The following is a 23,033-nucleotide window of genomic DNA, read 5'->3' as shown; positions in this document are numbered from 1 at the left end:
ATAATTGTATCCAAAGAATATTCCTAGACTTTTAATGTGGTCTTGTTTCCAGTTTATATTTTCAAATTTATCTTTTGACTTTTTAAATTTGCCAAGCCATAAGCCTTCTGTTTTGTTTCTATTCAGTTTGAGCCCAGAAAGGCTTCCAAAAGTTTCAATGATATTAAGGGCAATACTTATATCTTTGTGTGTTTTTAAAAACAATTGAGTATCATCTGCCAGTTGACATATTTTTAGTGAGCAAGATTTTCCATCTAATTTGATTTCAAATCCTTTTAATTCTTTATTTTCTCTTAATTTAATTGCCATTATTTCAACACACAATACAAAAATTAATGAGGATAACGGACATCCTTGTCTAATCCCACGAAATGTATTGAAGGGGGCAGACACCCATCCATTATTTAAAATACATCCTTTTATGTCTGTATACATAGTTTCAACCCATTTTATGAATTCTTTTTTAAAACCAAATTTTTTTAAAGATTCAAACATAAAGCACCACTCAAGTGAGTCGAAAGCTTTAGTAAAGTCTAAAAATAAAATTGCACCATCTACTTTAAATTTTTCAGAATAATCAATAATGTCTTGGATTTGTCTTATGTTAAAACCTATGTATCTGTTTTTTATGTAACCTTTTTGATCAAAGTGAATAATTTTTGGTAGTACTGATTTTAGTCGTTGCGCTAAGGCATAAGCTAGTAATTTAACATCATAGTTTAATAATGTAATAGGTCTATAGTTATCAAGGGAGAGGGGATCATTTTTTTTAAACAAGAGAGATATGGCTCCAATTTTTTGGGAGTTTGTTAATTCTCCTTTTTTATAGCAATAGTTGAAAACTTGTACTATGAAATCTTTAATCTGTTCCTAAAATTTTCTATAAAACTCCACGTTCAGTCCGTCCAGCCCTGGGGCCTTGTTTAATTTCATCTTAAATATAGCCTCTGTGCATTCCCTTATAGTAACTTTTCCCTCGCATGTATTACTTTCAGATTCATTTATTATTTTACTTTCTTTGATAGTTTCAAAGTATTGTTTTACCTTTTCTGTGTCAGGTTTAGTTGAAGTGTATAATTTAGTATAATAATTGACTTCCAAATTTAGTATTTTGTTTTGGTCATATGTTACTTGATTATTTTCATCATACAGTTGAGTTATAGTTTTTTTACTTTGTCGTGTTTTTTCTAGACCAAGAAAAAAAGATGTGTTTTTCTCCCCTTCTTCTAGCCATTTTACGCGTGATCTAATTTGATTTCCTTTAATTTTTTCATTATATAAACTTGCTAATTGTTTTTCAATGTTTTCTTTTAGGTTTGCTTTCTTCTTATTCATATAATTATCACAATCAATTTCTTCAGATAAGGTTTTTAATGTATTTTCTAAAATTTCGATAGAATCTTTTTTTATATTCGCCTTTAATTTGCAGTATTGGATGGTATAATCCCTTACCTCAACTTTAAAGTTATCCCATAAAATATCTAGGTTGAGAGATGTTTCTGATTTTATTTTATATTTATCAATCAATTTGGAAATAATTTTTTGATACTGTTCATCATCCAGGATGCTGCTATTTAATTTCCAGTAACCTCCCCCTTTTGAGGTTCTATTTATGTTGATTTTTAATGAAACCGCGTAATGATCCGTGTGTTGTAGAACTATTGGTCTTATGTCGCATGTAATGCAATTTTTATTAACTTCATCACTTACTAAAAAGTAATCAATTCTTGTAGATTCTGATAAGTTTTTCCTTCTCCAGGTAAATTGGGTTTTATTTATGTTTTTGCTTCTCCAGACATCAGTTAGTTTAAGATTCTTGATAAACATTTTAAGGTTATGAACTGGTTTATCAAATTTTGTATTTCCTACTTTTTTCTTTGTGTCAATTTTAGATAATATGTCGTTGAAGTCGCCCCCAATGATTAACTGGCCAATACTGTGATTTACAATTAATTGTTTTACTGATTTAAAAAAGGTGTTTCTTACTTTACAATTATTAGGTGCATATAGGTTCACTAATGTATATATATTGTCATCTATTTCTATATTAACTAAAATGAATCTACCTTCAGAATCCTTATATTGGTCAATAATCTTAAAGTTTAATCTGCTTTTTATCCATATGGCAACCCCTCTTGCATTACTTAACCCGTTACTAAAGATTACTTCACCTTTGAATTCTTGTTTTAGCTTTGGTTCTAAAATTTGAGTGAAATGTGTTTCTTGTAGGAATACTATATCACATTTTTGTTGGTTAGCCCATTCAATAATTCTATTTTTTTTTTCAGGTTTTTGTAACCCGTTGGTATTCACAGTGCAGACATGGATACAGTTTTTGTTTGTCATTTTGTGTTAAATATTAGGAAGGTAAGTTAGGAAATTACAGAGTTCTGTTGTGTTTGAAAGTACATTTAACTTGTAGATCAGCAATAATTTAGATTTTATGATTTTATCTATATCCTTGCTTTGTGGATTTTTCTTTTTATATGCTATCTTTATCAATATTAAATTCGTTCTATATTTACATCTATGTACAATTACATGTACATGTATAATACTCATGATTATAAATGAAAACATAACACAACATTTCAATTATTGACCTCAATATATAGGTCATGATTTGGGTCAACAATGTGACTTCAGATACAGACTCCTCTGTGTCCAAAAAAAATATTTTGGACTCATTAAGTTTGTAAACATACATGAAAATACAATCAATAGCAAAATATATACAGAGATAGTTAAAAGAAAAAAAACATAGCTTTAAGCTAAACACAAAATAAACAACTATTTTTTTTAATATTTTTAAATATAACATAAAAATATATACTGGCCTTCTATTTACATAATATTTACAGAGCCAATGTTGCATAGTATTATTGGCCACTTGATAAGCTAACTTAAAAACTAGTTTATTTGTTTTAAAAGCTTGTATTGTATGACTTATCAAAGTTTTCATGTGAATTATAGTAATTGAATTTTGTTTTGATTTTTGTAGGTGTGCTTTATCCTGTTGAAGTTTGTTGAATGAAATCGCAGATAATAATCTAATATCAACTTGAATCAAACATATTGATGGATTTATTACAATTACGCTGGAACGTTTCTGAAGAGTTATTTGATAACAAGAAAGTGACGTAAAAGTACTTGTGTAATTATGCAACACGTGAAATAAAAATACACAAAAAATTATATGAAAAGGATCTAAAGATTTCGAGATTTTGTGCATGCTGCTTACTATTTGGTGTGAGAATATGTACATAATTCCCAAAGGAATGTACATTTCTTTAAAGGTAGTAAACTTGTGGCTGTTGTGATGTGTACTGACAATTAAGTGAAATAAAATAAAAAGACTTATAGCTAAATGTTCAGCTGATTTTTGAAATGTGGATAAGTGATACATGTGTACTAATAATAAAATATTAATTTATACATCATTATATTCATTTTGTTGTGATTTGAATTCTTATACAAACACAGGTAAAAAAATTACATGTATGTATATAATTAGGAAACAGTTGTTTTGGACCTCTTGGCAGTAGAGTCACTCTCTTTGTCGTGAAGCTTCTCAGTTGGTGTCACTGGAGACTTCAGAAAGGAAATACTGACAGGTTGCTTTGATGGAGTTTGAGATTTTTTGGTTGATTCTTTTGTGCTTTGATTGTTACTAGACATGAATAAGGTTATTTCAGCTTGACTTAGTTCACTATTTTTTTTACTGCTCTTTTTTTTCTTTTTGATTTTCTTCCGTTTTTGTGGATCAGCTACTGGATTGATAATAGATTGCGACTGTCCGTTGTCATCTTCATATCCAGTAGTTGATACACCTTCACAATCTGCAACTGATGCACCTTCCCGTCCGGTAGCCGTTGTGCTTGCACATACTTCATCATTGTTGGTTTTGACTGATATTTGTGTTGCGTCAGTGCCAGAATCAGATTCAGAAGTCTCGTCATCTGCATCACTTGTTTCATGGCTTTCTTTTGTGTTTTCTTTATCTGATTGCTCTTGTGCATCCGAATAAGCATCTTTGGTACATGCATTTTGTTTGTGTCCTTCTTCTCCGCATGACCTACACACCCAATCATTTGTACAGTCTCTTGTTTGATGACCTTCCTGCAAACATTTTGAGCATTTCATATTTTGAGGGTTGTTTTTAGGCTGATCGCGATAGATGATGGTGGCTCTATATTTGCCAATGAAAATGGATCTTGGGATGTGCTCTGTTAGCGGTCCTTCACAAATGATGATCCTATCTCCTGTTAGACAGTTTGTCACTTTGTTGTTGTATCTTAGCCGTTCACGCATACTACTCAAAATTAAGCACCCATGTTTTTCCATCTCTCTAATTATTTGTCCGTCGTCTGCTGAAAGCGGTACATCTTTAACTCTTATCCGTATATCAGTGACGTTTTCGTGTACAGTTACACGAGGATTTCTGGAGTAAATCCAGATTGATTTACCACGAAGTTTGAGGCATTTGGATATGAGAATATCTCTCTCAGCTTCGTCATCGAGGTAAATTCTCCATAAGCCTCGGATTCTTTGAAGACCAGTAATTGTTCTTTCTGGTACTACTTCACCGACAGCTTTATACATTTCAGGGTGAGTCAGGTATAGTTTTTTTAGAGTCTCTCCATCCGAATTTGACCCAAAGACATCTGTTTCCTGTATAAATACAGGTTTAACACTAACCATGTCTGAGGGCTCAATCGTTTTAGGGTCTGTTTTTGTTTTTTCTGCGTAGGACGCCATTTTGGGTTCACTTTGTTCATTGGATTTTGCCATAACTTTTCTGAAATCACCTCTTCTAAAATTGTTTTTGCGATTTTAAGTCACTTATAGGCTAGCTTTACATACTAGCAAGCATCTATAGTACTGTGAAGTAATTGTCAATGAGAAAACAAAGTTAATTACGATTTTTTCCTTCAGTGGTTTACACACCCGTTACCTTAGTCAAGGGCCGTAATCCTCCTGATCTTATTTTTTATATTTCTAAAGCACCAGTTGTACAGTTTTAAAGTTATTACACCGAAACGAAATCATGCTGTTGATTTTCAAATGTTTTAGTCCAGAGTATAATTGAAAAGACGTGAATTGTGGAATACACATTTTTTGTATTAAAATCTTAATCGTTTTTTTTTTAATGCAATCAATCAGGAACCTTGACCTCTGAGCAATAATAAATATATTAAGTATAGAAATTCACTTTTAACTATAAATAATATTAACTCATAAGATAATACTTACATGAATTGCTGTAGTTTTGTTTTCTTTTTTACAACTTGTATAGAGAAAAGCTTCTTCACAACGAATACAAAGATCACAAAGTTGGTCTTGAGGAAAGAATATAATTTGATTATTTTTCAGCATGATCCAAAATTTGAAATAACTCAACACGTTACTAGGCGGAAGACAGTTTTGTGCAGTCAATATTTTTTTATACTTAGAATTATTTTGCTTGTAACTGGTTGTTTTTTCTTGTAAGCTTTAACAATGTTTTATCCACGTGCTTTTTCTAATAAAGCTGATTTAAAAAAAAAAATTGGTTATTCTTTTTTAAATAAATGCGAGGAAACGTGTAGAGCAAGATCGATTTACTAATACAGAGCACTGGATATCAACTCCGGTTTGTGATGGCGTCGTGTTGCTCAGTCTTCTGTAACGTGTTTTTGGCAATGACAAAATCATTTAGTTTTCGACTGATAACAATTTTGACTTTCTTTTTAATATGTTTTGCCTCTTCTTTGTAATGCATGGTAGATCTTTAAAAGTACGTTTTTGAACATTTTAAATTTTCAAATTTAAATGACAAAACATCGTGGCCTATAAGATGTGTAAATACCATCTTCTTTGTTATCTTGATAGTTTTCATGATGAAAATATATGTCTTCGGTTAATAAGTATTTACATGAGAAACAATCTAAATGAAGTATTTTATTTTCAGATGAAAATAACATGCAACTAATGAATTCATGATTTGGCCATTAATCTATAGCTTAATTGTTGATACTATATTGCACATGATAATTAACCTACTTACAACAACTGCTACTGCACAGGGGACGAAAAACGCCCAAATTAGACCATTACTTGTTGATAACCAACAACTGTAAAAATTACACAAATTTCATATTTCTTTTCCAAATTTAATTGATTGTTCTTTCGATACAAATGAACAAACAAAAACTACTTATGCATATACAGCACTAATAATGTGCTAATACTTTGACAGACATCCTGAACAGTGAATGTATGAATGTATATATTCTAACCGATTCTTACACGAGAATAATTTTAAGTAATTGAAAGAAATTCAAATCTCCCTTTACTGTGATTTGTGTACCACTCATACTGTAATGAGAAAGAGGAACAATTCATTTGTTTTGTGAGGTTCCAGTATAGGATTTGAGAGAGCAATTATCAACTAATCCTTGCATCTATAAATGATTTTATTTACAGTATCAAGAATATCGGAAATATGTATATGAATTTTAAATATTTGTCTATTTTTGTAATGAAGTTGCTAAATGTGACTTTTTTTCTGTTATTTTTTGAAGATTTTAAAATCAGAGATTACTTCTTGTAAGGCTTAAAATGTTGTATATGAAATATTATCAACAATGTTTGTTTGCTAAAGTTGAAAAGTGTAAAAGTCTGATTTTGAGTTTAGACATTTGCCTAGTGATTTTATCTTATTTGTTACTTAGGAAATTGTTAATAATTAATTCTTTGTAAAATATTCATGTGAACAGGTTGTGTGTTTTTTTTTATTTGGAACTTTTACACGAACGGTAGTTATATAGCCAGATAACAAGACAGTATGAAGTTATAGCACTACCAAAATAATAAGACAGTATAAGATATAGCACTATCCAGATAACAAGACAGTATGAAGATATAGCACTACCCAGATAACAAGACAGTATGAAGATATAGCACTACCCAGATAACAAGACAGTATGAAGATATATCACTACCCAGATAACAAGACAGTGTGAAGATATAGCACTGCCCAGATACCAAGACAGTATGAAGATATAGCACTACCCAGATGTTGTTTCGCTGTTTGAACAGGGATTTGTTATATCAACTGACTTTAAAGACAGTTTGAAGATATAGCACTACACGCACATGAATGAAAAAGAGCAAAATTCCAACGCTTTTATTATTCTAAATATCGTATCTTGACTTTAAAACCAGCTATTAGACGAACGTGAATCAAAGAGCGAACCCAATTACACAACATACCAACAAACGTATAGATACAGGTTTCAAATATTGTCTATTTTAATAGTACAAATTAGTTAAAAACAAACCTGGTATTCTGAAATATTTCAATTTCAAATTCAACCTTAAATAAAACCGTTAGGAGCCTATACATATATTTAAAGGATAGCAACTTTTTTTGTTTGTATTATTGAATAAATATTCGTTCCTTTGACACATTTAAACTAATTCTGGCGCCTTGTTGTAGTGCATATGAATTTCATACAATTCTGTTGTTAAAAAAAATTCATAATATGTGTTTTATAGCTACTCACTATTTTCCATCGCCGTATCCTTCTAGTTTTGTTATTGCCATCGATATAGCAACAATGAGCACTGGTATTCCTGTAGGAAAAGACACGGCATACATTTTATTGTAATTATATACATGAACAAAGCAACAGCAGAAAATGGTTCATGTCTGTGATCCACCTCCTTACACTTTTAAAAAATAAAAAAATAGAATATTAAAAATATACTGTGTGTATTTTTTTTTTTTAAAGTGTCCGATATTCAGAATTTCAGTTTATGTATTGATCTATGGCAGCAACTACTCATCAGCATTGTCTCCCTTTATTCATATATGAGTAAACTACTGCATTGGTGGTAGGAGTTTAAGTTTTAAAAAAACTGCAAGATGACACCAGATTCTTATTTAACTGAAGCATACGTTGTGTTACTTATGGCTAGTACTCCTCATTATATGGTAACAGATAGAGAAAGAATGTTTGCTTTATTGGTTGGTCATTGTTGTTTCGCTGTTTGAACAGGGATTTGTTATATCAACTGACTTTAATGCTTCATTCGTATTTGTCTCATCTTAAATATACAAATATGGAGATGGCAGGTTATTTAATGTTTAGAAAATATATATTTAATATTAAAATTTAAAGAAGAGTGCAATAACAATTCCACGTTTTAAGGTATACAATCATATTTCAAAACAACCAAAACTTCTCACCCCAACCAATTGGAATTAGAATCGGTGATATTGAACGCTGTTCGGTTGATACTGTGGCAAGCATTTTCCCGTGCACAATGCCTTCTGCAACCATCATATGTATACCCACTAAAAATAGGAAATGAAGGACAATGGCGACTACTTTGCATGCTACCTGTAATGATTTTACAAGAGTTTATAATATTTTTTTATAATGCAAAATTTGTTACGACATCAAATACAACAGTATCATTTACAAAATCAAGTAAACTTGGTTTTTTCTCCTTATTTTATTAGTTTTATTGAATTTTTAAACATACATTGAGTAATTGAAGATCTATATCAAAACAGAAGATGTGGTATGATTGCCAATTAGACAACTCTTTAAAAAAAGACCAAATGACATAGACATTAACAGTTTTAGGTCACCTTCAACAATGAGCAAATCCCATACTGCATAGACAGCTATAAAAAGCCCCGAAATCACAAATATTAAATGTCATAAACGACAAAACTTACGGCCTAATTAAAGTTTGAAAAAGAAATATGTAACAAAGCAACAAACGACAACCACTGAATTACAGCCTCTTGACTTAGGACTGACAGGTACATACAGAATATGGCGACATAAAATGTGTAAGGGAAGATCACAACCCTCCCCGTAACCTTGGACAGTGGTGTAACGGTACTAGTGCAACAAAAGACAGATCTAAAAACGGCTGAAATCATCAAATGGAAACAAAAAGAAATGCGTATAACAAAAGCACGTGGACATGACCGTGTAATTGTGCATCCCACCAACAAAAAGACATTTAGTTCAAAGCCGATAACAACTAAATAACTTTAAAAAATCATGGATCCAAAAGTAAATGAGCAATCAGAACACATACAGCATTCAATGGATTTAGTGTAAAGACGTAAAAACATGACCTTGTGCAGTGCTAGGTAGGAGTCGTTTGATTTTGATACATGAAAGTTCATGCTTACTTCTTATTTACACTTTACAGAATAAATACTAATAACAATAAAAAAACAAAATTCTAATGATGTGATGACAGTGCTGAATTGGTAACTTGTAAGAATAAGTTTATTCAAAGAATCAATTCTTAATTTCCAGCACTGTAAACAACAGCTCCGTAAAAATGAGGATTTACTATCCCGTTTGATGTTTTCTACAAGGTCAACAGAATTTTAAAATCAAATCTTTAAATCTATTGAAGAACTGAGTTTTAAGTAATTTGTGATAACGAAATCCCTGACTAATTTACCAGTAATACATATGTAACGTTCGTTGAAATCTAAAACATCACAACAGACACGGGCAAAGTGAATGAGTAGTGAAATAGAAGCACGGTAAGATGATGCCAAAAAAACATCACTATACTTTTATAAACTAAAAAATGAATAAACACGCCATTTGCATATGTGTTTTTCTTTTTGTCATTTTGCAAGAAATAGATCGATCGAAGTTAACAATCACCTTATTCTCTGTTCCCTCTATTCCAGCTAAAAATACCACATACGCGAGGAGGAAAACTGCAGCCATTGTAACTAGAATTTTGGATTTGTCAGATGGTAGAAGTCTGCAAAATAACAACAACAATTATAGGTGACAACATAAGTCATGAAACTAGAAGTACCAGTGCCAATGTCGCTCTAATCTGTTTGGAGAGCATGCGGTGTCAATTGGTTTCATTTTAAAAACAAAATGCAAATTGTATCTTTCGTCCCTCTTTTGTAACTGTAAAATACTAGCGTTTTTTTTGTCAAATTAGTGCATCGAACAAGTTCATAAAGGCCTCACCGGGTGTTTTAAAATATCAATATGATGACAAAAAAATCAAATCGATTGATCAGATGGTCTATTTGTGTTTTATTTTTTATATAAACAGCCCTTATTATTGATTTACCAGCAAACTGTGAGATCACTTGATAAATTAGGGTTTAAATTAACAACTTGTGTAATAATTACGGTTCAAAATTTTCAAAATTTTCTAACTTTAAAATACATGTATATGATCATCTAAACAGATGATACCATGTATGTCAAATTGGACTGCTTAGAGAGATTCGTGACATTCTAGTGATATTCTGGATATTTCCTTTAATATAAGATTGTTTTCCCCATGTAATGCTTCTGTAAGGGGGCAAACTAAACGTTAATAAAGATTTTCTGTCAGCAATTTAGTTGTTCTGAATAGAAGAAAAAATACTAGTATCGATAAATGTTATTACATTACCTCCACTCAATAAAGTATATTATTAACAAAAGGACAAGAGCAGCAATGGATATCGAACAACCAATTTGCGTAATAACAGCAAGAACCTCGTTATGATTTTCTGGCTGCAAAAAAAAAAATCATATGTCATAATTAACCCTGAATTACAAATGCTTTATAGTCTGCTTCGCTTTGTTTGAACTAAATATTTCATATTGAATTCTAAAATACAAGATTCGAGGAAAATAGATTTTTCTGGATCACAGATATTGCTTGTTTTCATATAAAACGGTATTCAAATTGAACGTTCTTTTCCTCTACAATTGCAACTATCAATCAAAAAGAAACAAACGTCATCAAACTTATCTAAATCTGATGAATACAAATTAGTTCAAAGCGCTGTTTCTCTGTTATCCTTAGACAATATATAATATAACGAACTAAATAATGTAAAATATGCTCTATAATAAAATAACAACTTAAATGTAACTGACTTTATATTAATTTGTTAAACAAAAATGTTACAACTTTTTAACAACATATAGTTTTGCAATTATTATGGCACCCTCAACGGAGTTGGGGTGACATATTGTTATTCTACGTTTCTTTTTTTTTCTTTTTTTTTTTATTATTATTTTTCTTCCACTATTTTTGTCCGGAGCAGTTCTTGGAATAGAATGGACCAAGTTTGATTGAACTATGGTATAATGTTGACCACCATGAGAAGTTGTCCCTCTGACTTTGGAATGGTCAAGATGGCTGCCGTTGCAATGGAAACGGGTAAAATGTGAAAATTTTCAAAATTTTCAAAATGATCCAATCTTTCTTAAACTTAACAAAAATGGTGAATAGCATGTGCTGAAGTGCTCTTTGACTTTGGAATTTCAAAAATGGCTGCTGTTGTCCTGGCAATTGGGGAAGGGTGCCATCCGTTATTGCTGGCAATTACAAATCTAGTTGTACTTCCTATTCTAACCATCACCAATATTTCACTAAGGTATTTATCATTCGATATTAGTTCTTATCAATGACTACATACTATTTCATATAAACTCAACAGAACAGCAAAGTTGGTCAAATGAGTACTTGTACATTCTGTATAGGTACTATTCTGGTGAACAGTCTTTAATCCGCTTGATGACCAGAAACCAGTCTTCCTTCAAAATAAACAATTGTATTTTATTTCTAAAATTAAGATCGATTAAAGTTTATAGACGGTTTTGTTTTTACAAAATGCATTCAATCACAAAATAGTATAAAAACCATATAATGGTTATGTTTATTTTAAATCAAAAGTCAAATTGGGAAGTCAAATTACCGAAAAACGGAGACACAATGTAATATGAAGAATATTGAAAAAGGGTTCTTTGCATGCCACCAGGCTTAACATTGACTTGGTGTTCTAAGCTTCATTGTTCCACTTGTAACCTTAAACCGAACTCAAAAATGCGGATTAAAGTACGGCGAAATCACTAACAAATGTATTTGTAAATAAACAATTACTTTAAAAAGGTTATAAAACAACTTGGTAACTTATTCCATAACTCATTCTACTGCATTCATCATGAGTTTGCTTATTAAATTAAAAGCAGTTTTCACGTTTTAATTTCTTTTTTTGCATTATTTGGTAGTTTTGTGTTATTATATCTATACATTCATTTTGGTTGTTTAAACCAGGTTTATCTCCCATTTTATGCATAAAGAAATGCCTAATCCAATCGCAAAAACATGTAAGGGATATGATTTTTTTTTCGTTTGATGTGTTTGAGATCTTGATTTACCATTTGTAAAGGACCTTCGATTTAGAATTTGGTTTTTTTTTTGTGATTCAATTTTCTTTTGCTTTCTTCTTTTTTATAGAACAATGTTTGTGTTTTCCAATATTTTGGCCCTACTTTTATTATTATCAAATTGCGGTCCCTGTTGACTCTTTGCATATTTTTCCTTTTATTTTGATATGCCATATATATATATCCTTCATTTTAATATGGCTCATGTGACCTTATTACAGATTTTTTCATTCTCTTTCTTTTGATACTTTCACTTGCGTTGATGTTTGTCTCATGCGACGAATGACAACAGTGATGTAAAGTTTTGGAAAGTTGACACATGATATACGTAATAATTTTTTTTAGAATTGACTCATACCAGTGATAGAGATATCTGAGTAGGTTTTTTTGCTGTAATTTGTGTTTTTGCTTAAACCTGTATTTAGTGTAAAATGCACTTCCAAAAAACTAAGACTTACTTTAACGTGTAGTCCCAATAGGAACATCTTACTGCTTTGTCGTGATTCTGCAAAAACAAGTTGTATACGACAATTAAGGATCATGATTATGAACTAGTCATTTGTCAAACAAGAAATCTTTGAAACTATAAATCATTTGTTAAGCATTGTTAAAAAAAAGTGTCTTTTGGTCTAAATGTAATTTAATTTATTATCATACCTTTTTTTTTTAAGTATACTATCAACATTGAATAAACGAGTAAATATGTAACTCGTCAAGAATGCAAGATTGAAATGTTATGAAATTCGTTATTTATTATACCTAGCACTCTGTCTAATCCTCGTACAGTCATGCTGAATAAAAGTTTCAATATTTTTCAAAATGGATTTTGACACTTGTATTAAAATCCTTGTATACGCTTTGAGCGTTCCTGATGAAGGTAAATAAATTAAATCGAGTCGTACGCATGAAATTGATATAGAACATATATATTATAAGATATGAGGTCTATTTAAAATATGAAATTCTGTATATTACCTGATCATTTCTGAAGAATAAATGTAATGGTGGGTTCAAACGCGTCTGGTTGAGCCCTGGTATTGTAAGGGACAGAACTGACGTAAGTACTGTAATGTCCTGATTATTGACACTGTATAAAGAAAATTAGCCCAAAATATATAAAAGATTTCAAACTCACATATCACTTTAACATTTAAATCATTGAAAATAGTACTTTTTTCTTTAATAAATGGACGTCTGCTCTCAATAGAACGACTTAGGTATTATTTATGTCATACTCATAAAGTCAAAAACTAATAATTTGCATGGTAAATGTATCAAACATCCATACATATTAACCCCAACCTCAGCTTGTATATACAGGTAAAGTCCAATATATACATGATATAGTCATGCTGCTATAAGTGGCAAATAAATGAAATATAGATTGCATAGCCACACTGTATAAGATGGTGACTGCAATTTCAAGAATGCACAATTTTCTACATCAGAAAATGCATGTACCTAGTCAGGAATATGACAGTTGTTATCCAATCGTTTGATGTGTTTTAGGTTTTGGATTTTTTCATTTGATAAAGGACTTTCCAATTTGAATTTTCAGCACTTTTGTGATTTTATTTTTTCAGTTACAAGTTTATTCCGCTGTTAGAAGTAGGTCAAATGATACAAAACATCAATGCCTATCGTCAAAACTGTGTTTTTATGTTTAATTGACAACACTGAAAGTATGAAGCTATAGCTGTAGCTATAGCTAATGATGTTGTTGACATACATGTAGTTATTTGATTTTATAGTGAATAAGATGCTACTGCTGGTGGACGTTTTGTCCCCGAGGGTATCACCAGCCAAGCATTTTTTTGGAATTTGGATCATTAACTTTGTACTTGTTTGGCTTTATTTATATTTTGATATGAGCGTCACTGATGAGTCGTATATACTAAATTATAATCCTGGTACCTTTGATAACTACTTCTCTAATTCGTACTCGGTTTATATTTTTTCCGATTTGTTAATTCTTTTTATTTAATCAACGTTTGGTTTGTTTGATCTCAGTTCTTCATAGTCAAAATTGGATTATGACGTCAAACGTTCTTGCTTTCTTCTGAATTTCCTATTGTGGAGGCATGAAAAAGACGACCATTTCTGATGACGTCACATAAAAAGAACATATGATTTGCAGATCAAAAGAAGGAAATAGTGTGACTGCATATCGGTTTAAAATCATTAAAGAAACAGACTTCACGACAAAATATCGTGCAATACAATATTTATCCAATCTCGACAGTTAAATTTTAAGTGTTCAAAACGCTAGGGGAGCTATCGTATTACACTTGGTGCAGTGGTAGAATCTATATTAATATAATTCTTACTCGATTTATCCCTTTCCTGACCTGTTGATTATTTTTATCTAATCAACGTCGTTTGATCTCAGTTGTTCATTGGTCAAATTGTCTTGCTTCCGCTGAAAATCTTATTGTATCGACATGAAAAAATGCGACCATGCCTGATGACGTCACGTAGAAAGAACACTTCTGTTTGCAACTCGTCCAAAAAGAATGATTTCAAGATTCCCTGCCTATCGTCTTAATCATTAGAGAGACATATTCCACCACCACATCTCGTGCAATACAATAGTTAACCACTCTCGAAAGATAATTATTAATATATAAAACGCTCGACGAGCCTTTTGTGTTAAATTGGAAAATTAAACTGTCTCGAGTAGAGAAATATCGTATAAATCTCGATGCAGTGGTTGAATCTATATATAACATGAATTTTACTGCTGAAACACATTGTTGCCATATTAATTGAATTATATGCAAGTGGCATACAATTAAGAGGTACATCTATCCATAAATCAAGGTTAAAATCACCGTTTTTCTTGGAATTCAGATGGAACAGATAATCTTTTGTCGGGGCAAAGAGTTAAATATCATTTATAGAATAACTAATCGAAGAATTAATATAGATAAAAATATTCATGGAATGACCTAACAACACATTAACTCACGAACGCGCGTAGCGCATGAGTTCATTATCAGTGTTGTTCGGTCACGGGTAAAATATTTTTCATATTTTGAATTATTCAGTGAAAGAACATCGTCTATATCTCCATTATATACGTCTTTGACAGGCACACAACATATGGCTAGTTCGTTTGTATTTTATAAACCATACATTACAGAAAAGGTGAAAATCTGTTTAGGATAAGCTTTTAAAATAAATATAGTTGTTTTAACAGCTACACAACAAAATGATAAATAATAATCAATTCTAAACATACTAATGAAAAATCAAGACATTGTGGACTTTTATCATACTCGATATAAATCTAGTTGTGTAAACTTAACATCGGTTACTGTTCCTCATACAATAGTGCATACCGTAACGTCAATAATAGCACAGGAACATGGTCTTTTTGAAAGCCTAATATAACTTAATAAAAAATTAAAATAAACGTTTTTGTATGGTTTCATAGGATTACATTATTTGAATACACTTATATTACCTTGTTTTTCTTGGCAATAACTGTGCTATTGTACTATAATGAATCGCAATGTATCCTGTTGTATTTGCATCTTCTAAAAAATGCACATATATGGTATGTAACGCAATCGTTAAAAACTCTAATTCGATCTACGCTAATTTGTATTGTATTTAAAAAATAAATTATTATGTGCTCATGTAAGTTAGTTTCCCTTTTTTTCTCAAGTAATTTGGTTTCTCTAATTGTCTTACTCTCGAAGTTTATAAAACATTTTACAAATTATTGGTATAAATGCAAATATGGGGTTTTTTTTCTCTGAAAATGCTACTACATGTATATCTTAGTTTAGAGCTTGAAGATTCATTTTTGGAATATGTTTTCTACAATTAATTGGTACGATTCAACGATTTATGAAAAATGGTGATTACGATTGGGCAGTAGTTATAGATTATCTTCATTTGAGTTTTTCCGATTGAAATAAAATATGGAGTAACATGTTTATGCGTTATTACCTTATGACACAAAATTTTCAAAAATATTTACCTCTCAAACTCTCCTTTGCTAAGAAAAGACGGTCATCCTTACCACGTGTTTGATCAAACAATCGGAAAGCGATGTCTCCTTCGTTGTATTTGTTAATTTCTACATCTAAAAAAGTGCATATGACTTACAAAAATTGCAAATACTCGTTATGTATTCAACCTTAATCTTAATGAAAAGACTGAAATCGATTTAATTTCCCTCTATTGTTTGAAGGAACTGATTGATGGTGGACATCGAGTGAAACAAAGTTTAAAAATTATGTAGCTTGAAGTAGGTTACGACACATACACGGATCTTCTGAAACCTTTGAAAAAGTGCCTGGAAGAAATATGAGTGACTTAGGTACGACATTTTTTATTGTATTTTGGTTTACTTGGAATTCTTACAACATACATTTAGAAGGAAGTTTGCTTCTATTTTTTTATTTACTGTAAAACCTGATGCTCAAAAATTATGTTAGATAAAGTACAAATAAAAATAAAGATACTGTAATTGTTAGAAAATATAGAGGTGTTTGTCGCTTATCATTATTCTTCTAAACACTTAATTATGCCCCGATGAAAAACACTAGTTCATTTGGGGCAGAATTTCCGTAATCTATAGTTAAAGTTTTCGAAATTTATTTTTCAATTAATTGCTGTGTGCAAAGTGTGATCTGTCTTATATAATTAATGTCGGTTCGCATATTTACTGGACGATGTAGCTCAACAATTCCATTACAAGTGATCACCGATGTAAATAGGCAAGTGCAAATTGTTTTATTTTCAACAATGTCTTAGATAACGTTGATACGAAATTTGATATTCGAACTTTGTATTCATATTTACTCCCTCAGTATTCACAAAAGGTTAACGTTATCTTTCAATTGATACAAATTTAATCGCATCTGAAAAATATATAAGCCATGTATGTTTTAGTGAAAATGTTTTCAAGATTTTCTGAACAAATAATCAATTCTTTGGCTTTTGGGTATGTTTGACTTTCATATTCGCTTGAATAAGGTTATAATGTTCGTGTTGTTTATTCTTTAGTTTTCTATGTTGTGTCATGTGTACTGTTGTTTTTCTGTTTGTTTTTTTTCATTTTTAGCCATGGCGTTGTCAGTTTGTTTTAGATTTATGAGTTTGACTGTCTCTTTGGTATCTTTCGTCCCTCTTTTATAAATCAAAAGTTCATATCAATCGCCAAACATTTAAATACAGATCTCATGATCCAAATCTGTATTCTCTTATTTAAGATTTTAGTCCAAATGCCTTGATGTTAGCTTTCAATCTACGACAAGCAAGTAATAAATTTGATTCGAACTCATTAAGGGCATACATATATTTAAATTACCTATAGACGGTTTTGAAATTTTCAATGGTGTATTGTTTTGATGTGATTCAAATGTGACACCAGCAAATGTTGATGTTATGTTCAATACTTTAGCAGCGTCATTATCTCCAACCTGCAAAAGAAGAATTCTTATTGAAAACGAAGAACGAAGATTTAATGTGTTCCAGCGTTTATTAGAAGGACAAATAGAAACACAACTGAAGATTCACCAAGACACATGTATTTTAAAAATCCATATCTTTAGTATACTACTATATATAATTGTCTTTTGACTGCTTTCTTGCCCAACTTAAGAATATAATAATGAGACTGCATTGTACATCTAATCGACATCTAGAAATAGGGACCATATATCGTTCACGACTTCTTTGAACTGTACGAAATACTGATGAATTTCTACGAACACAAATAGATAACCTTTAACTGTATTAACTTTCAGGTATTTTGGTCCTTAATGCTCCCCAACTTCGTACGTTATTTGTCTTTCTAACGTTTTTGATTCGTGTGTCACTGTTGGGTCTATTTTAGGCGAAATGCACATCTGGTGCAAAAAAAGTATCAGGCTAATATCATTGATGAGTTTTTTTTCCTTTCACACCTTACAGGCAGTGACGCCTTACTGACAAAAATGAATATTTAACATTACTTTATCAGATGATACATTTGATGATTTGATCAAAACAGACACAATTAAAACACTAGATTTGCCATTTCATGCAATAGCGGATGGCACCCTTCCCCCATTGCCAGGCGGACGGCAGCTATTTAGAAAATTCCAAAGTCAAAGAGTGCATCTACACTTGCAAATTATATTTTTTAAGAGTTGCATTAAGTTAAGCACATTTTAAAAAATTTGACATTTTTTGTGTTTCCACGGTTACGACGGCCATTTTGAAAATTGCAACTGCAAAATCGTGCTGATCTGAAAACGTATTTTTTCTCAATTGTGAATATTTGTTCAACTTCAAATATCTTCAATAATCATGTTGAAGAATTCTCCCTTGAAAATTTATTTCTATAAAAATTGTTTAAAACAAAGTGATCTAACTTTATCTAAGAAATGATTATTCGAGACAAAAACTAAAACGTACATATTTTTTCGTGCTCGGTAAATTTTCTTTGGCAATGATCTTGTTTATGTCTAAAATAAGTTTTTTGTATTGACCCTTTTATATCATCTCACATCTTTCTTCATCTGCATTTAAACGTACAAATGAAACGTTGACACTGATTGTTTCCTTTTGGTATTATAATTAATTATATTTGTTTGTTTTGAATTTTCTCAGCTTTCTGGTTTTTTTTTTCATTTAATCGATTCTTAGGAATTGATTATGACTTTATTGCTCGATACTTGAAGGAGTAAACCATTTTCAAAAGATACCTCTTGCCACAAATCTGTTGCTGTTTGACTTGACAATAAGCTATTTGCAGCTGATAGGAAAGCCTGAAATTTTAGAAAAACAAAATCATATAGAGCCTGACCTATCGAATTATACTTATTACCGTGTTTGAACTAATATGAGCAACGCCGCGGATGGCCATGTTGAACAGGATCTAATAACCTTATTTTTGGTGGGGTTAGTGTTGCATAGTCTTTAGTTATCTATGTTGTGTTTCGTGTACTATTGTTTGTCAGTTAGTCATTTTCTTTGTTAGCCATGATGTCATTTTTAAAAGTTTGAGTGTTCCTCTGGTATTTTTTATATTATGCCTTTGTGTTCTTAAATTAGCTGTGTATACAAAATGTAAATAATAACCTTGCAAAAAAAAAACCGGATTCATGGGCACACTTTCACCAACATCCGTAGTATATTTTCAATTACATTTTATCCTATGGTCATAAACAAAAGACTGTAAACTATATGTTAATAAAAGCCCTGAAATATTTCTGTATACAAAACTGATCAAGGAATATGGCTTAATTAAGATAACGATATAATGGTTATAATAACTCTAATATATTTCTAAATATGTAGTTACTATCTTTTGACTAACTTAACATGCTAACCTCTGTTTCTGCAAATGAAATATTGCGGTTTTGCGATGAGAAAATATCAGTCGATTTCTCCAGGATAATAACTCCACTGTTCATATCTCCTGCTATCAAAGACGACTGGTTGTTCAGAGAATCTATCGTATTCGAAAATATTTCAAGGATTTCTTCGTTTAACACATTTTGAAATCCATCATTAATTTGTTCCAACTAAAAAATAAAATAATAAGTAGGTACCAGTTTGAATAACCAGTTATTGATAAAACTATAAGTAAAAGGGTTGAGCATAGAAAAAGAATCAGGCAAATTATACATCATATTCATGCTGAGAACAATTTTCAATGATAAACCTTGGGGGGTATCCTACACTTCAAGTTCTTGATTTTCTTTGGAGTTTTTTTGTTGTGTTTTTTTTGGGGGGGAGGGGAGGGATTAATTTGGTTTTTCTGGCAGGACTTCTATAGTTGCACTAAAATAATTCACACAAACTAGCTAATTTCGCCTGATATATGGTAAAGAAACATTTTTTAAATGTTTGTTCTGCCTTCTTTTAAATTATTGCTTTTTAAATGCTAAATTCATTTATAATACATTATCATTTAAAAAGTATATAAAAGGACATATTACGTATTTGTCAATGATACTACAACCCAACCAAACAGAAAAATGTTAGAATAATTTTGAACATGGTGGTAGGTTTGTTTAAGTGTATATTTTAGTTCTTTGCCTCTGTAAAAAAATGAATATCAGAGTGGGGCGAAAAATAGCCGAGGCACAGTTTAACTCATAAATTAAAAATAAACTGACGACGCCATGGCTTAAAATGATAAATAATAGTAACAAGATGAAATCATCTCGTTTTTTGTTAACTTTTGTTTACCATCGACCCTCATCGTCAATTTCTAAATGAAAGGTAGCACAATACAAAGATTTTTTTACTTCGAATCACTCACCTTTAAAATGATGTTACTTTTTTAAGACTGCCTATTAATTAATTTAATAGGTATATATAGATAGACAAAAGATTTTTTTTTTAGAGAATGCAATATTTGTATTACGCAATCATTATGTAATCAGTTATTATGCATAATAACAAAATGTTGGTCAGTTCACTTGAATGAATTTAGCTCTATCATCTCTGTAACTATACAGAAATTTTTAACAAAATCATCATCAATACAGCAGGAGCTACAAAAAGATGTCTCAAGTTATCGATTTCGTGTTCCATTCTTTCATAAATCTTTAATTAGTGTAAACATCCTTACCACATAAAAGTAGATAATATTTGATTATGCGTAAAATTTTATCCATACATTCTATCCAAAATCTGAGCCACCCTTTTGTAGATAATGGCTATAGGAACAAGATACATTAGAATCAACCCTGTCTGGATATCAATGAAGAATCTAATTTCAAATAAAAGTAGAAATTTGTTGTAAAATTTTGCAGACACAGATAACATTATAATTGATTACACAATTGTTGTATAATACTAACATTGCATTAATTTGACAGAGTAATCTTTTAACTATCCATAAATACCATTTTTATAAATTTTCAAGCATTATAAAAAGAAACTACAGCATTTTAAAACTGTGAAATTAGAGGTCTAAAATTTTTGTATTGTGCTCCCTTAAGTCAAGGTATGAGGCAGACTTTACTGTATCTGTTGTATACTTTACCTCTAGTTAGATGGGATAGATGCGTTCAACATAGTCACCAAATTTTGGACTATCTAGTGAGAGAACATTATCTATATAGCGGAAAGTAAAGTTTAAAGATTTTGCTAGCTTCTTATTTTTCATCCTAAGAAGTTCCTGTTTGAAGTCAGCCGCATAATAATAAAGAAACAAGTCGGCAAGAAGAGGAGCACAATTGGTTCCAATTGAAATGCCGACGAAGCCGCGGTTGACAATGCTTCTTCGAGGGTACCAATCTGATTTATCACCCTCTCAGCTATGTGTTATTTGATTTATTGTACTGTATGTCTTATCATAATTATCTTGTACAGATGAATTTCATTTAAATGTATCTTCGATGATGTCACGTATGTAAAAACGAGACAGGATTTAACAGTAGTGTGGCAAGATGTTTTATTAGATTTATTTTTACAGGCAAATAATAGAATCTGAGCATTAAAACTTAAACATTGTCTTTAATAACTTGATGTAAATTCGATGCATTGTCCTTTTATTTATCATTGTGATTGGTCTGCCCGACAGGATGACATTCATAAAAATATCTAGTTATAACCTTACCTGGTTTATCAAGTCTCTTAAAATGCGTCTTGTACAGTCAGTTACATTTGATTTTTCCCACACCCCGGAACTAGCTTTCAACTTACATTTGCGTGAAACCACTCCTATAAAAAATACACCTTACGATCAAGTATAAAAACATCAAATTTTAACCAAAGGATTGGTGTTGTAAATGAACAGACATATGGTAGCTGTTCTTACAGGGCAATACATATATACAATAGTGTATGTGTTCGTGCATGTGTTAGTGTGTATACAGAATTGAAATATATAAAGCAACAAAAACACCAGCTCCACAGTAAGAGGTAAGCAATATTGAAGGACATGCAGAAATAATGAACACCATTTATGCAGTAATTAAATAATAGGAATAAACACATTAAGCACCTGATAAATCTTTTTGTACTTTCATAGTATATCAATGAAAAATGTAATTAAAAAACTAGATCAGAGGTAACGCCAAATTTCGATTTTAAACACAAACATAGTATGATTGTAAATACATCTGGTAAATATCAACTAAAGGAGAATAGAAATTTTTAACTTGAAAAATCGTCTGATGAATGAATGGGAGCAATATGCGAATCAACATCATTATTCTTGAATGAAATGTCAGCTAACTATTTATAGACATGTATAGATAGACAATAAAAGTACATTGACATGACATATCATCGATATAAGGATAAGGCTTAGATACAGGAAATGCGAGGCTCTGTCGAGCTTTTTTCCCGTTTCGGGCAGAATCCTTATATCGTAGATATGTCAAGTCAATGCACTATTAATGTCTTTATACTCCAATCTAAAAAAAAATCCTTTTCAATTGTTGTTTAATGTGTTAATGTTATCATTTGATTTAAATATTGGGAAACTTCTCCCTTTTATAAAAAGGCCTCATATCATGCAGACGGGGAAATATACAACACAATGAAATGTACATCGAAACCAGCAATCGATGGTGAACGAATTTGTTTAAGAATGAACTAAAATATCAACAATATTAGGCATAAAACATAATGATTTATAGTTCGCAAACCAAAAATATTAACAAGCGAAATATGTTTTTTTTTCTCTAAAAATTGCAAAGGAAATAAGTTTGAGTCGTTGTATACATGTCCATTAGAAACATGAACAGGTTGAAAATGTCGTTTGAATAATTAATCATAATTTCGGCAATTTCTATTTAAATATTCCTGAGCAAAAGGGATATCTGGTCCTTGACTGTATATGACATAAAG

The 23,033-nt window shown here is 30.9% G+C and overlaps 2 protein-coding genes across 2 annotated transcripts in view; both read right to left on the bottom strand.

Annotated features, from left to right (window-relative positions):
* Positions 1-23,033, bottom strand: part of LOC134700340 (adhesion G protein-coupled receptor L3-like) — a 59,298-nt gene that overhangs the window by 8,031 nt on the left and 28,234 nt on the right. The window contains exons 11-25 of the mRNA XM_063561697.1: positions 21,796-21,899; positions 19,553-19,747; positions 18,926-18,988; positions 17,545-17,656; positions 16,210-16,314; positions 15,688-15,760; positions 13,197-13,308; positions 12,680-12,726; positions 11,471-11,588; positions 10,453-10,556; positions 9,693-9,795; positions 8,234-8,387; positions 7,548-7,617; positions 6,047-6,113; positions 5,254-5,339 (exon numbers count right to left, since the gene is read on the bottom strand). Of these exons, the coding sequence (XP_063417767.1) occupies positions 5,254-5,339; positions 6,047-6,113; positions 7,548-7,617; positions 8,234-8,387; positions 9,693-9,795; positions 10,453-10,556; positions 11,471-11,588; positions 12,680-12,726; positions 13,197-13,308; positions 15,688-15,760; positions 16,210-16,314; positions 17,545-17,656; positions 18,926-18,988; positions 19,553-19,747; positions 21,796-21,899 (1,513 nt within the window). The remainder of the gene's footprint in view (positions 1-5,253; positions 5,340-6,046; positions 6,114-7,547; positions 7,618-8,233; positions 8,388-9,692; positions 9,796-10,452; positions 10,557-11,470; positions 11,589-12,679; positions 12,727-13,196; positions 13,309-15,687; positions 15,761-16,209; positions 16,315-17,544; positions 17,657-18,925; positions 18,989-19,552; positions 19,748-21,795; positions 21,900-23,033) is intronic.
* LOC134700369 (uncharacterized) lies at positions 2,646-4,963 on the bottom strand. Its single transcript, XM_063561723.1, has one exon. It carries the CDS (start codon positions 4,789-4,791, stop codon positions 3,511-3,513), a length of 1,281 nt encoding a protein of 426 aa, XP_063417793.1. The 5' UTR covers positions 4,792-4,963; the 3' UTR covers positions 2,646-3,510.

Source organism: Mytilus trossulus, unplaced genomic scaffold, assembly GCF_036588685.1.
Source record: "Mytilus trossulus isolate FHL-02 unplaced genomic scaffold, PNRI_Mtr1.1.1.hap1 h1tg000138l__unscaffolded, whole genome shotgun sequence".
NCBI classification, from domain to species: domain Eukaryota; kingdom Metazoa; phylum Mollusca; class Bivalvia; order Mytilida; family Mytilidae; genus Mytilus; species Mytilus trossulus.
The sequence above is the reverse complement of the archived record's forward strand: the minus strand, read 5'-3'. Positions and strand labels throughout refer to the sequence as shown.

Excerpts from the sequence above, each read along its gene's own strand:
- LOC134700369 (XM_063561723.1), bottom strand. The coding sequence starts at position 4,791 with ATGGCAAAATCCAATGAACAAAGTGAACCCAAAATGGCGTCCTACGCA.